Source organism: Oryctolagus cuniculus, chromosome 1 (genome assembly GCF_051225735.1).
Source record: "Oryctolagus cuniculus isolate XC-2025 breed Fujian yellow rabbit chromosome 1, ASM5122573v1, whole genome shotgun sequence".
NCBI classification, from domain to species: Eukaryota; Metazoa; Chordata; class Mammalia; order Lagomorpha; family Leporidae; genus Oryctolagus; species Oryctolagus cuniculus.
The window spans coordinates 176,260,634-176,276,706 of NC_142867.1; the positions used below are offsets into that span (position 1 = coordinate 176,260,634).

The 16,073-nt window shown below is 41.0% G+C and overlaps 2 protein-coding genes across 51 annotated transcripts in view; one reads left to right on the top strand and one right to left on the bottom strand.

Moving 5' to 3' along the window:
• Nucleotides 1-16,073, bottom strand: part of MPDZ (multiple PDZ domain crumbs cell polarity complex component) — a 182,874-nt gene that overhangs the window by 157,309 nt on the left and 9,492 nt on the right. The window lies entirely within an intron of this gene.
• Nucleotides 5,797-16,073, top strand: part of LOC149128768 (uncharacterized) — a 60,520-nt gene continuing 50,243 nt past the window's right edge. Inside the window, exon 1 of the mRNA XM_089306753.1 lies at nt 5,797-6,075. Coding sequence (XP_089162879.1) covers nt 5,797-6,075 — 279 coding nt within the window. The remainder of the gene's footprint in view (nt 6,076-16,073) is intronic.

Sequence of the window (16,073 nt, forward strand, 5' to 3'; positions counted from 1 at the left end):
ACTCTTTTGAAGCGAAACTGCCCCAAATGCATACAATTTTCTAGTGATCCTAAACAATTTTGTCTGAAAAAGAAACAACATTAAAAGAGCTTGTTGCAATGCTTTGTTGCTTGTCAAAGTTGCTCAGCATCTGTTATTGCATTTAAATTTAGCATGTGTCCCATTCCTGGCTGCCTCAGCACCACCTGAAGTTAGCACAAAAAGGCAAGATTGTAGTCATTGGCAGGTAGCTTGTCATGAATTCAACTGGCCAAAACAGCAATATTTGCACTTACTATGTAATTGCTACTTTTGGGCAACATTATTGAACTTTTGTTCCAAAAAAGTATAAAGGTTATGATATCCACCAACATCATGCAGCCATCAAACCAGCAAACCACTCCCTCTGCCTTTTCTCAGCACCTGTTTTTAACTCCTCCCCTCAATTTTGTAGGCTTTAATCAAAAAAATATATCATGGACACAAATCTTATTTTCAAGCTGACATTTACAAATTTTTTAAAATCCTTCAATAAAAATTGAATTTGTTAATTCTGTTATGCTCTCCAAAATCTAGTATCTAGGAACCTCCACATCATAATGTACTTCAACTACTAATTGATATTCTCATCCTTCCTTTCTAAAACCATAAAATCAATTATTTGTCCAATATGATAATGCTAAGAAGGCCATAGGGCTACAAAAGAACTCAAAGTCTGTTATTTACTGAGCCAACAAAAACACACAAGGTGCCTACATGACTGGCATGTTTCTGGGTGGCAGAATTAAAGAAATGAGAAACAGTCTGGGAATTTACATGCAAATGTATGGAAGAAAAAGAAGCAGACAATTAAAACACAAAAATGTAAAAATAAGACACCAAACCCAAACTGAGGAGCCATGGAAACCTAGGGGGAGCCAGACCAGCTGCAGAGTCCTAAAGAATGGGTAGGAGTTAGTCAATGCAGAGGCTGTGAACAAAGAGCTCTCCACCTAAAAGCCAGAGAACAGGACCTTATGAGAACGGCAAGCAGTTTCTCAAGCCAGATTGTAAGAAAAAAGGAAAGGTAGGTGCGGCTAGAGATGGTAAAAATCAAACTGCTGATGTGCCTGCACATCACTGTTAAGGAGGTTAGATTTAATTTGAAGCTAAATTAAATAACATAGTCCAACTGTGTTTTAGGAAGATCTCTCTAATAACAGTAAGGAAATATGAAAAAAACAAACAAGAGAAACTGAAAATAAAGAGATCGGGTTAGAATTATTTTCAAAAATAGAAATAAGAGGGAAAATAAATTGAGAGCCAGATTCAAGACCCGGTAATGTGGAGGTAAAGAAGACAGCTTTACAGGACCAGTGCTGAGGCACAATGTTTTGTTTTTGGTTTTGTTTTGTTTTGTTTTTTTTTTTTTGTTTTTTTTTTTTTTTGACAGGCAGAGTGGACAGTGAGAGAGAGAGAAAGGTCTTCCTTTGCCGTTGGTTCACCCTCCAATGGCCGCCGCGGCTGGCGCACTGTGGCCAGCGCACCGCACTGATGCGAAGCCAGGAGCCAGGTGCTTCTCCTGGTCTCCCATGGGGTGCAGGGCCCAAGCACTTGGGCCATCCTCCACTGCCTTCCCAGGCCACAGCAGAGAGCTGGCCTGGAAGAGGGGCAACCGGGACAGAATCCGGCGCCCTGACTGGGACTAGAACCCAGTGTGCCGGTGCCGCAGGTGGAGGATTAGCCTATTGAGCCGCAGCACCGGCCAGGCACAGTGGTTTAAGCCATTATCTGCAGTGCCGGCATCCCACATGGGCATAGGCTGGAGTCCCAGCTGCTCCACTTCCAAACCAGCTCCCTGCTAATGTGCCTGGAAAAGCAGCAGAGATGGTTCAAGTGCTTGGGCCCCTGCCCCCACGTGGGACACCTGGATGAAGCTCCTGGCTCCTGGCTTCTGCCTGGCCCAGCCCTGGCCACTTTGGCCATTTGGGAAATGAACCACTAGATGGAAGATCTCTCTCTGTCTCCTCCCTCTCTATAATTCTGAATTTCAAATAAATAGATAAATCTTTTTTCAAAAGAAGAAGAAAGAAGAAAAAAGGAAGAAGAGGAAGAAGGGTTTAAAAGCCTGGCAGGCGTTAAGCACAGTGGTTAAGCTACTGCTCAGGGTACTCATACCCCATATCAGCATTCCTGGGATCAAGTCCTGGCTCTGCTCCCAATTCCAACTTTCTGGAACATGCACCCTGGATGGTAGCAAGTGAAGGCTCAAGTACCTGCATCCCTACTACCCATTACAGGGACCTAAACTGAGCTCCTGGCTCCTGGCTCTGGCCTAGATGTTGCAGGCATTTGGGTTGTGAACCAGTAGACGGTAGACGGCAGATAGCTTGTTATTCTCTCTCTCTCTCCTTCTTTCTCTCCTTCTCTCTCTCTCCCTCTTCCCTCTCTCTCTGCTTTTCAAATAAATAATTTTAAGGTCATAAACTTGTGTTTATAAAGTAAATTTAAAGTAGTTACCATAAAAATTAAAAAGATAAAAAAGAAAGGAAGGAGGAGGGAGGCACAGGGGGAGGGTGGAAAGTTGGCCTTATGTGCTTAAAATTGTATTTATGAAATAAATGAAATTTTTGTACTTTTTATATAAATAAATAAATAAGTACCGGTACTGATCAAGGGTTTGAGTAGCTGAGTTATAGTAACTTACAATGCCACGCTGGACTGAACGGTGTTCCCCCATAAATTCTTATGTTGAATCCCTCACTCTCAGTGTGACTGATTTTGGATCAGTACTTTTAGGAAGCAACTGAGGTTAAATGAGGTTGACAACTGTGGGGTCCTAACGTGACAGAATCAGTGGCCTTATATAAAGAAGAGGACTATATTATCACCATCCCCAATCAACAAGCATCAAGAAAGGCCATGTGAAGGTGGCCAACTACAAGCCACAAAGAGAGCCCTCACCGGAAGACAAATCCTGCCACACTTTGATCTTGTATTTCCCAGTCTCAGGAACTGTGAGAGAACAGATTTCTCTGGCTTGCACTGCCCAGTCTGATACTTGTTATAACAGCGTGAGCTGATCAATACAGATTTCAATCACCGCACTGCCCCTGCTCCAAGAAACAAGCTATGCTATGCTCCACTCCTTCAATCATAACAAAAAGAATTAGGATTGGGCTCCTTACCCAAGGGAAGCCAATCTACATGCTGACCTGAATGGCAGAATTAGGCTAGATTTTCTCTCTTGGGAACTCAAGAAATATTGGAAGAATAAGCCCATTTGTGGTGGGATTAGAGATGAGAAGATGGAATGAGATTCAGTAAGTGGTAAACAAGCTAAGAAAAGAGACATGCAGAGCCAGTGCTGTGGCATAGCAGGTAAAGCCGCTGCCTGTGGTGCTAGAATCCTATATGGGTGCTGGTTCCAGACCCAGCCACTCCACTTCTGATGCAGCGCTCTGCTATGGCTTGGGAAAGCAGTAGAAAATGGCCCAAGTCCTTGGGCCCCTGCACTTACATGGGAGATCTCTGTAACTCTCCCTTTCAAATAAATAAATAAATCTTTTAAAAAAAGAAAAGAGACGTGCTAGTATGAGTTATGAGAGAGCAAAACAAGTCAGCCAACAGAGACATAAAAACACAGCTAACATTCAAAGAGAGCCAGGAATCCCTGGGAGATTCTACACAACCAAGAGATGGAAACACTGTAATTAGTCCCTACAGGTGCACAATCAATGACATCCATTCTTACTGCGAACCTCTATTTTGCCAGTGGTGTTTTGTATGAGGCTCTGTTCCATCTAACCTGCCTATTACAGCCTGCTTTGGTATCACACCATAATATCCCATCCCAAAGGAACCAATCCCCTCAAGTATCCACATTCATTAGGAAATACACTTCCTCCTCTGACTGCTTCATCTGGACACTCCACTTCCAATAAAAAGTTGAGGGAGCTTCCAAACACAGACAATGTTAGAGGACCACTGAGACGATTAAGAATCCTACAGAGAACACAGTTACAACAAGCCACGGGAAGCCGCTGCTAACGTTAGATTTCTTAATTCAAATAAAACTAAAGAAAATATTATGAAAACATAATGTCTTGTAAGGAATCATTTTCAGTTTTACCATTGAAAATAAGTCTGCATTCTGATGTTCTGGCAGAGACGTGACTCAGAGTCTTACCAAGTTGTTTTAGATAAGAGTCTTGGGAGCAAATGCCTGTGGCCTTGGATAGGCCAGCTCCAAGTCTGAGAGCCACAGGGCAGGAAATGATAAATGATTGCTCCTGTTCTACTTTTGAACAGGCACAAGAGGTGAACCAAAAATTCCACCTTAGGGAATGAGAAGTGAACCCCATACATATAAAATCTGCTTCAATCAAAACAAGTGTATTTATCTTTCTTATGTATTCAACTGACAATCCAAGACGAAGAACAGTTAGCCACATGGTATACCTAATACTACAAAACAGAGAAGTAGCATATAAATCCACACTGATGTAAACACACATGAATTGACCTAGAACTCACATTCTAAATAAGTTTCAAGGAAAACAGAAAAATTCCTTTTCCTAGGAATTTCATAATGCAGGAGAGGGGGACCTTCCTAAATGGGAAAACACACAGAATATGGAAATTAAAATATTTTATTACTTATAGCTGTTCTTATAACAACAGACATGTTCATTAAGCTTACTTTGGTTTTAAAAGTTACTTCAATGTTAGTTTTGAAAGTGACTTTTGTTTTTAAGGTGGCTGGCCTCAGTCCTTTCAAACATATTTATGTTTTTTCCCTAATTGTAGGTTCCCTAAAAACACAGACATTAGTTTTATAAAGACATTTGACCAGATTCATTTCCATTTCCAGAATAATAAATTTACACTATATTTTGTGATGCTGTTAATTTTTGTTATTTATTGCTTGTATTCAGCAGTGAATTCAGTTTTGTTGTTGAAAGGAGCCTCAAAAACTCACAGTTCACACAGTGAAAGTCACTGAGGCTTCCTTCCATAACCAATCAGAAGTACATCTCAGGCTGCTGCGATTTCTCTACATCTGCAGGGCTAGACTTCCCTTCTTTTAAAATATATTGGATCAATCAATTCTGTTTAAACTCTCTATATACCAGGATATTATACTTATTTCCTTCCCTCTCTAGGCTCACCATAATCTAATCTGTTCTACAAAACAGAACCACACGAATTCCAATACATTCTTTCTAGGCCCCCTTTTAGCATAATTTTTATCCATAATAATATCTCCTGGTATAAAAGTTCTTTAAAAAGTTTAAGAAAAAGGTATATAGTGAAAAAACTATGCATAGATTTTAAAACTCTTGTGCAGCAAAATAAACAACTTTGAACTCTTATTTTTCCATGAGCTTTTCAGAGTTTTCCTCTTACATCCCTAAAGGAAAAGGACCTTGTCCACAAATTGTTAATTTCACGAAACATAGTGACTCAGAAAAAATGTAGGTGATTCTGAGAATGAAGATTTGGCCTCTTTTGTGCTCTCATCTCCATGCTAAACTCAAAGGAATTCAAGCTGTGGGGCAGTGTTCTGTTTGCTGCTTCATTTCCAGTATTAAGGTCCAGGATGCAACATGCCAGACATATTTCTTGTACAGAAACCAGCAGGGGGATTTCTCCAAAGGCTTCTCCTCCAGGTGAACAACATGTCAACTACAGACTCCAAAAACAGCCCGCTGCCCACAACACCCTCACTCCAGCCACATTATTTTCTTAGGGAAACCTAAAACCTCAGAAGGATTAACTTGGAGCCACAGAATTCTCAGGTGCAATCCTGACACGGGCAACTAATCCCCTAGAGAAATGACTTTGGGCTGCTGCCGCCTGCCCTTTTGCCTGCCTGGAATGAGGCGATTCTCCAGTGAGATGGGGCAGATTGTGCCTCAGTGCTTAAAAACAGCTTGGATACTCAAAACGTCCCCATGGGACCCAGCAACGTGGCAGGCGGCTGGTCTGTGCTGGGACTTAGCTCTTGAAGAAGGAGGTGACAGAAGATGTCTGTCACGCTCAGCCGCCCACTCAGGGACAAGATTTTCACTAAGCTCTCCACGACAACGCATGAATGCAACAATTGGTGGCATTGTCAGTTGTGAATGAGCCACTCCTCAGGGCACACTCAACTGGGGAACTGGGAGGTGGACGGGCAGACCAGAATATTACAACCAGGCTGCTGCAACTTACCTCCCATTCAACTTCCTACAGTTTACACTCTTCTCCCCAAGTCACTTTCTAGGACTCTCCCGCTAAGTCTTGAAATTACTCGACTTCCACCATGTCCCCATTAGTGTTCCGAACTGCCTCTCCCATTCTGGAATGATTTCTATACAAATTAGGAACAGTGTTGTCTGTTATATTGCCTACATAGTTATCACTGAGCTATGAGAACTACACATAATTAGATTTTTTATCCATCCCCACCTATCAGGGCCTTCTAAATTCAATTTGTGTCTTTCAAAATTTCCCTTTGCTGAATTTGGGTAAGACTGAAGAGTAGAGTTTACAAACCTTATTCAGGAAAAGCCAGGCTCAAATTTCTAATGAGAAATACTCTGGAATGAAAACAGAAAATGGGTAACATTATCTATAGCTGTTTTCCCTCCCTGTACTGTACTTGTGCTGACCACTGGCTTATAACTTTTCTTGGTGTAGCTCCAGATCTGTACAGAGAAGCACTATGAATTGTTCTCACATTCTCAGAGCCCATTCTTTGTAATACTTTTCGGGGAGCATTCAGAACCTTTATATTTGGCAGAAAAAAATGAATTTTTGGTTAGAATTATCAATGCTTTATTACATAAAGATGTAAGAAAATTGTGAGCTCCTTCCAAACACATATCTTGCTGATATCAGATATTACAGATTTAGAAGTACAGGATCAAAGATATTACAGCCTTTTTCAACACCACCTAACTCATCCCTTTCTTTAAGCAATTCCATTTCTATTGTCATTATTACAAGAGCAACTGAAAATTATATACAATAAAACATCAACAATTGTTTGGATGCTTTCCTTTTTTTTCATTCAAGAAATATTTATTGGTAAGATGCTATGGGAGGGCCGGCACCACGGCTCAACAGGCTAATCCTCTGCCTAGCGGCGCCGGCACACCGGGTTCTAGTCCCGGTCGGGGCGCCGGATTCTGTCCCGGTTGCCCCTCTTCCAGGCCAGCTCTCTGCTGTGGCCCAGGAAGGCAGTGGAGGATGGCCCAAGTGCTTGGGCCCTGCACCCCATGGGAGACCAGGAGAAGCACCTGGCTCCTGTCATTGGATCAGCGCGGTGCCCCGGCCGCGGCGGCCATTGGAGAGTGAACCAATGGCAAAGAAAGACCTTTCTCTCTGTCTCTCTCTCTCACTGTCCTCTCTGTCAAAAAAAAAAAAAAAAAATGCTATGGGAGATACAAAGATGACTCAGACATAGATCCTGCCCATAAGGAACTTACAGTCTAGTAGGGAGATAGAACACATGTGGGATACATGGTCAGAATTTTTGTTTCCATAAGATGAATCTAGTATTGTATATAAAGTAGTCTGGACTAAGAAGAGATTAAGTGAAGCTGAAAGTCTACGGAAACTGCCTAAGTGAGAAGGAGGGATGGGAAGTCTTGAGGTAGAAGGGACAGGACTCAGCTGGGAGACTGGATACAGGAGTTACAAAAAGGAAGCAGCTGACTTGGACTTGTAGCATGGGTGATGTTATGAACTCTAAGAGCAATGAGAGACAAGTTTGCAGAAAGAAAAATTCCACAGAAAATTTTTCTGCAAAGTGCCTGGGACATGCCAGGCACAATCAATAAGAAATGTGTTTGGATGCTTTCAGCTATAAGTAACCTCTTTCAGCTACAAGAGAATTTTGAGCTCAAGAGGGAAAAGATAAAATTAAGAAAGAAGATGACTTAAACATCTTAATCAGCTTGGGTATCTACTGTAACTAGATTCCCTATGGAACAAACTGTTTAACTTTCTGTATAATTTTGCTGATTAAAAAAATGCAACTTTATTCCTCAGGCAGTAATCCACCATCAAATTCTCCCTTCCAGAGGCAGATCTTCCCAAATATATATTCATCACTGGAATGTCTAAAAGGCAGGCTTGGTTGTAATCCAAAAATACAAGCAACAATCTGTTATTTGGGGCTTCTAAAAAACGCTATTCACTAGCAACCAATGATAAAATTGCATCTACCACAATAACAAGTCTTCCAGAGAATAAAATAGTTTACACAAGTGAATTTTTAGGCAACAAAACTAACATCATTTTTATTGTTTAAAATGGAACCTCATCCCTGCTCTCTTAAGCAGAACATATGTGCCTTACATGTATGCATTTCCTTTAATTCTACCAGGAGGTTCATTTCAGACACCCATGTTCAGATAAGAAAACTAAGGCTCAGAAGGACAGTGCTTTTCTCTACATTCATGAGCTTGTAAGAACTTTCAAACCCAACCTAAATTTGATTGGCACTCAAATTAAATCTTTTTTGCACCAAACAGCAATGTGCTCTAATAATAAAAATGCAGGAAAGAAAACAATTATTCAGCATCAGATTAAGTAGCCACAGGAAGCTGTACTTTCAGATTTTCCAGGCTACTTTATAAAGTTCTATTGAAAAAGCAACATTATTTTCAAAGTTTGAGATCCTGGGTAACACTCAACCTCTCCAAGCTACTCTTTTCTCTTTATAAAATGGATATTAATAACACATGCAAAATGCCTCAAAGTAATAAGCATACAAAAGCTACTGATATCATCATTTTATATTTTATCAATACCCTCACACAAGTGCATTTTTTTTTGCTATTTCCAGCTGCTGTAAAATCAAGCAGGCCTGTTTAATCAGTAACTCCTAAGCATAAATCAAAATTGGTCACTGTGGGGCTGGAGCTGCAATTACAATATGCCTTACATGTTAATAGCATTTCCTTCCCCATTGCTGAAAACTGCATGTGTATTTTGTACATTGAGGTTCCCAAAGTTATCCTCCAGAGTACTTCAAAGAAGAAGAAATAGACAGTAATTGCAAACTCTAGAATTCGCCTTAGCCCAAGGACTGACCCCCCACAAAGGTTCTGCGTTATCCACCAGAGAAGATAGATGGAGAAGGAACAGGTTTGATGGATGGCAAGACACAGATAAAACAACAGGGGAGGAAAAGAAGAAGAAATAATGAGGTGTAGAAGCTGAAAGAGAAGAGACAGAAAGATGGAGTGGCTGTGAGATCACTTAGAAAGCCCTCTGAAAATTCCTTCACATTCCCCAGGCCAACAGGAGGTAGAGAGAGTGTTGCTGACGAAGGTTACAGACACACAGGAAGAACTGAATCATTTCCTCTACCAAGCGGAATCAAAGGCAGAATTTCAACTCTATTTTATTTCACTCATCAAGCAGCCTAACACAGTAATAGCAATTAAAGCAGCATCACTTGCTTGTAACTCAGTTGTCAGAATTCTGTAAATGAAGTATCTGAAAATGTTTAGGATTTGAAAGGTACTAAAAAAGCATTAAATATTATTATTAATAATAGTATGAGTCTTCAAAAATTCATATAAAATGTGTATTTTGAGAAATTTTGAATGGATTTCAGAATTTTTTGCACCAAAATGCTTATTTTTCTTTTTTTTTAAAAGATTTATTTTACTTGAAAGTCGCAGTAAAACAGAGAGAGGTGAGGCAGAGAGAGAGAGAGGTCTTCCATCCGCTGGTCTACTCTCCAATTGGCCTCAACGGCTGGAGCTGCGCCTATTCGAAGCCAGGAGCCAGTAGCTTCTTCTGGGTCTCCCACGTGGGTGCAGGGGCCCAAAGACTTGGGCCATCTTCCACTGCTTTACCAGGCCATAATAGAGAGCTGGATCAGAAGTGGAGCAGCCGGGTCTAGAACCTGCACCCATATGGGATGCCGGCACCACAGGCGGTAGCTTTACCTGCTATGCCCCAGCGCTGGCCCCCAAAATACTTACCTTTCAATTTTAATTCTCCACAAACCTTTTCAAGTACCTTCATGTTAGCATCAGAATCACTGACAATGTAAGAAAATCAGTAGCAAACAATAAAGTTACAGATATTGATCTATATAGATATCTGTACGTATAACCCCAAGAAATACTACATCTTTTCAGCAGGAACAAACTGAGAAGTTCCACTTTCTTAGGCGGGACATAACATCCTTATACAAGATCTTTCTACTCATATTCAGAGAAATATTTTCAGATCTTATTTCATATCTACAATTTTATCAATATTACTTTGGAGCACCTCCACAAATTAAGTCTTTATTCATCTGTCAGTGAAGATATAGCAAAGATGGAGAGGTACTTAACCCCTGAGCTCTTAAGCTAGTGGAAGACACTAAGTAATCACACTGCAATGTGATGTGCTAAGTCCTGAGTACAGAGAAATCCAATAGTATCAGCAGGTACCATAAAGAATTTGGAAGAAAGATGACATGTGAATAGTCTTGAAGAATGTAGTGATTAGGAGGGTACAGCAAGGAGCTAGGAAAAGTAAAGACTTTTCTTACTAAGTGAAGGACACCTACTAAAGCAACGAAACCGTGTTGAACCCACAGAGTTTAATGACACTGGGGCAGCAGTACTTAGCTCTGCAATGACAGGAACTAGAAAAGCAGTTTTTCCATGGTTTCCTTGAGATTTGCCCTGCAGGCACAGAGGAGTATGTAGAGACTCAGGAGGGGATTGGAGAATGAGGGGATTTTTTTTTTTTTTTTTTGACAGGCAGAGTGGACAGTGAGAGAGAGAGACAGAGAGAAAGGTCTTCCTTTGCCATTGGTTCACCCTCCAATGGCCACCGCAGCCGGCGCGCTGTGGCCGGCGCACCGCGCTGATCCGATGACAGGAGCCAGGAGCCAGGTGCTTTTCCTGGTCTCCCATGGGGTGCAGGGCCCAAGCACCTGGGCCATCCTCCACTGCACTCCCTGGCCACAGCAGAGAGCTGGCCTGGAAGAGGGGCAACCGGGACAGAATCTGGCGCCCCGACCGGGACTAGAACCCGGTGTGCCGGCGCCGCTAGGCGGAGGATTAGCCTAGTGAGCCGCGGCGCCGGCCCAGAATGAGGGGATTTTAAGATTTATTTTCTGAAGAAACAATTCTAGCAATAGGGTAAATAACTCACCAAAGAGAGAAACGAACAAATAACACAAGAAATTAGACTGGTTAAAAAAAAAAAAAAAAAAAAAAAACAGCTCAATGAATAAATAATGAGAACCTAGACGAAAGCAACAGTAAGAAAATTAGAGGAGAAGCAGACACATTCATTAGAGGGAATAAACAGGACTCAATAACCAATGCATGAGTGTAGGAGCAGGGGAAATGGGTGGGCAACAGCATTAGAAGTTGGTTCTCCCGTGGCTCACTTGGCTAATCCTCCGCCTGCAGCGCCAGCACCCCGGGTTCTGGTCCCCATTGCTCCTCTTCCAGTCCAGCTCTCTGCTGTAGCCCAGAAGGGCAGAGGAGGATGGCCCAAGTGCTTGAGTCCCTGCACCCGCATGGGAGACCAGGAAGAAACACCTGGCTCCTGGCTTCGGATGGGTGCAGCACCAGCCATAGCGGCCATTAGGGGAGTGAACCAATGGAAGGAAGACCTTTCTCTCTCTCTCTGTCTCTATCTCACGCTAACTCTGCCTGGCAAAAAAAAAAAAAAAAAAAAAAAAAAAAAAAAAAAAAAAAAAGTTGGCTCTCTCAAGGTTTCTAACATGGGACACTGGAAACATTGGGATATCATTTAGCTGAAATAACAGCAGAAAAAGAAAGATGACATGTTTTTCTAGAGGACACACTGAGCTTGAAATGTTTCTAGAAAATAGGAAATGGAATTCACATATCATGAATGTAGACATTTTGCTGTTTTGTTGTGTTTTTTTGTTTGTTTTTTCCTTAGATCTATATCCCAGCAACCAGAAATAGTGGCTGGCCCAGAGTAAATGCTCAATAAATATAAAATTCGTTGAGACAATGAATCTATTACTGTGTGGATCTAAGGGAAATGGGATTTGGAGATTAAAAAAGAGTAGAGAGGGGCAGGCAATGTAGCATGGGGGTAAGCTGTCACTTGGTATGCCTGTATCCAACACCAGAGTCCCAGCTACTCCACTTCCAATCTAGCTTCCTGCTAACACACCTGGAAAACGGCAGATAATGGCCCAAATATTGGAGTCCCATCACATGGGAGACCTAGATGGAGTTCCTGGCTTCTGGTTTCAGCCTGACCTAACCCTGGCTGTTGCAGATATTTGGGGAGTAAACTAGCACATGGAATATCTTTCTGTTTCTGTCTCTCCCACTCTCATTACCATTCTGCCTTTCAAATAAGTAAATCAATCTTAAAAAAAAAAGATCTGAATTATTGTTCTCTGAATGGTTGCTGATAATAAATGAGATTAATTAAGAAGATGGTACAGAATAAAAAGAGAGAAAATGTGAACACTTAACAACACATTGGTGTGGGACCAACATTGTGGCACAGTGTGTTAGGCTGCTGCTGGGGACACCCACATCCTGTATTAGAATGCTGGTTTGGGTCTCAGCTATTCCACTTTCAATCCAGCTACCAGCTAATGCACCTGGAAAAGTAGCAAATGATGGCCCAAATACTTGTGTCCCTGTAACCCACACGGGAGACCAAAATGGAAAAATGGAGTTCCAGACTCCAGGCTTTGGCCTGGCCCAGCCCCAACTGTTGCAAACATTTAGGGGAGTAAATCAGAGGATGTAGATTGCATCTCTCTCTCACTCTCTCTCTCTCAGCCACTCTGCCTTTCACAAAAATAAATCTTTAAATGTAATACTATGTTGGGGCTGCCATTTGCCCTAACAGTTAAGACAACCACATCCCACACTGGAGTATCTGAGCTCAATTCCTGGCACCAACTCCTGATTCAGCTTCCTGCTAATGCAGACCTGGGCAGAAGCAGTGATAAGTTAAGTAGCTAGGTTCTTGACACACACTTGGGAGACCCCTACCCCTCTCCGTACTCTCGTGTATGTGTGTGTGTGTGTGTCTGTACCTCTCAAATAATTTTTTAAATTAAATAGTTTAATGGTAAAATGTTACAAATACTTTTTGTATGTGTTATCATAAAACATCTACTGCAGCCAAAAAATTAGGCTTATATATTTACATGATACTAAACTGGGATAGTTTGATATCACTTTTTTCCTTTACCAATGTGAAAACAAATGACTTACATTAAATCAAATCAAATTAAATATAGAGGAAGATGAAAGTACTTTAAATTGACATCAATCAATCATCTGTGAAGTAAATCAAGAACCCTAAGGAATCAAAGCAATTCTTGCCAAATCCAAGATGAAGAGATATCCATATATTATGATATATTACAGAAGGGAATATATCCAAAAATTATAAAATCTGCCATGACACTCTCTAATTCACCTTCACACTAAATCAAAATATATTTTCCTCTGGATCTTCTGCTAATTGAACTTGCATACACCCAAAAAGAACATAAAATTTACCCACAATAATAAAAGCAGTGGGTTTTGTTTTTGTATTGTTTTGTTTTGTTTTACAATCTGAACTAAAGAATTGTTGGAGAAAATTCAGTATTCCTCTTATAACAAGGAGATGTTGTGGCCTAAATCTGCTGACTGACAGTGCTAGCTTACATTGCTGAGAAAACCCAGAGAAAAGTGAGCTAGAAATGCCATTATACTTCTTGGCAAGATTCCAAGTAGTCCAGATAAGGGAAAATGGCATAAAGAAATCCAAATTAATATGAATGTATTTGAACATGAACCTTAGCCATGTAAGACAAATAAGCACGGACCTATTCAATCCCCTAATTACTAATTCACAGATAATTTAACAAGCTAAACTATTTAGTGTAATTCCATAGGACTCACTAGGGCCATCCCAACAACTGGTATTTTGTCTCTGAAAACATTTTAAAGGTCTTATTCTCTTTCGATAAACATGACTATTTGCTTCGTAATTAACTCATCTACTATTTAAGTACATTCATTAACTGTATTTTACTATGGTACTCAAAGGACTAGATGTTAATATTAAGCTCATAAACCAATTTTTACTTTGTAACAATCCAGAACACACATCTGCTTTAAATGGTGTTATTTTTTGTTGTTTTCCACTTAATTTCAATTAAGTGACCAGAAAGTGGAAACAAACATTTAAGCCTTAAAACTGGCCCCAAAAAGGGTGACTGGTTCCAGCAAACAGAATGTGTTTTTGCAATAAAATAAAGGCATCTCTTCTTAACTTCTTGTGCCCTTAAGGCTTCCTGTGAGTGTAAAATACACAGCAGACTTCTAAGACTTTCTTTTCAAGAAAAATAAATGCCTCATCAATAATTTTTACATTGATTCCATAATTAAATGATATTTTGGAGAAACTGGGCTAAGTTAAATTATTCAAATTATTTTCACCTATTCTAGCTTTTTTCTTTACTGGAGCTACTAAGCAATTTAAAATCACATGTATAGTTCACATGATATTTCTACGGACAGGGCTGTTCTAGACTAATCGAGGCTTCCAGATAATCCCCTCTCAATTCTTGGTATGCTTGATGATGATCTTAGTTGTGTAACACATACAGAATAGCAAATTCTCTGGATAATTCAGAAACCAATGACTCCTTTGTTATCCAACTCACTGTATGAGCATAATATAAGTTTGTCATAGGAATGACAGCTAAACCTATCAAAATGATAAGAACCGCTAAAGACATGCAAGTGAGTGAGAAGAATTTCACAAGCAGTCTGAAAATAGTGCATTGGGTTCAACACTGAAACAGACCACTGTGCTTAGCTCCTCATGAGGTAGGATGCAGGGGGATATGCAAAGCCTTGATACTCTCCTGGCTTTTTTAACTTAATGATTTTTAAAATTATTTTATTTTACAATTACCAGCAGTATTTTTTAAGCTACTGATTTATATACTTTGAAATTTCAAGAAACATTACATTTGGGCATTTAAAGTCTACGCTTATCCAAAAGGAGCATGAATTTAAGAAATCTGAGCAACACTGTCAAACACAAAAGTCTAACACGTACAGCTGAAATTGCAGAGGGTCAGAATATGCTGCTCCATGATACACCTCTTTGGCAGGATTATTTTAAGCTAAAAGCAATCAGGAAGCATAAGACACTAGAATGTTCTCTGTTCTCACCTGCTCTGCATAAAGTGAGGCCTAAGTTTTACTTTGTGACACTTTACAAATGTGACTTGAAATTCCACTGGTAAAGATGTTCCCCTCTCTCATACTAGCAAGAGAAACTCACTCTTTTGGTGAAAATGGTATATATGTTCCCAGGTCCAACCACTTTGGGTTTTCACTTCTTTTCTTTGTAGCCTTTATGTGTGGAAAATTAAGCACGTGAGTTAAACTTGTATACCCTTTTCTCCTGTTAATCTATCTTCTGTCAGTTTCACTGCCTCACCTATAGAACCTGAGGATAAAGTCCCAGCCTCCCACAATCAAGAATGAATAAGGGGGCCCACGCTGTGGCACACTGGGTTAACGCTCTGGCCTGAAGCACTGGCTTCCTATGTGGGCGCCAGTTCTAGTCCTGGCTTCTCCTCTTCCAACCCGGCTCTCTGCTATGGCCTGGGAAAGCAGTGGAAGATGGCCCAAGTCCTTGGGCCCCTGCACCCAGGTGGGGGACCCGGAAGAAGCTCCTGGCTCCTGGCTTTGGATAGGCACAGCTCTGGCTGTTGCGGCCATCTGGGGAGTGAACCATCTCCTCTCTCTGCCTCTCCTCTCTCTCTGTACCTCTTTCAAATAAATAAATAAATCTTTAAAAAAAAAAAAAGAATGAATAAGGAACTTACTACATGACAACAGACACAGTAATGAAGAGTTCTAAACTATTTTTTAAAATCCTCCTTATCGGTTTACTCATACAATGGAGTGTCGCTCCCCCTCTTCGTGGAGGAATGACACAGGACCCTGCGCTGTTCTTTTGTCTGCTCGGCCCTCCCCGGGTTTGCTGCTGGTTCTTCCCAGGTTAGCTACCGTCCCTTCCACCTCTGTGGAAGGGCGGTTCCCCCTGCCACTTTCCCCACTTCCGCGGGGGAGCGGCACACCGCC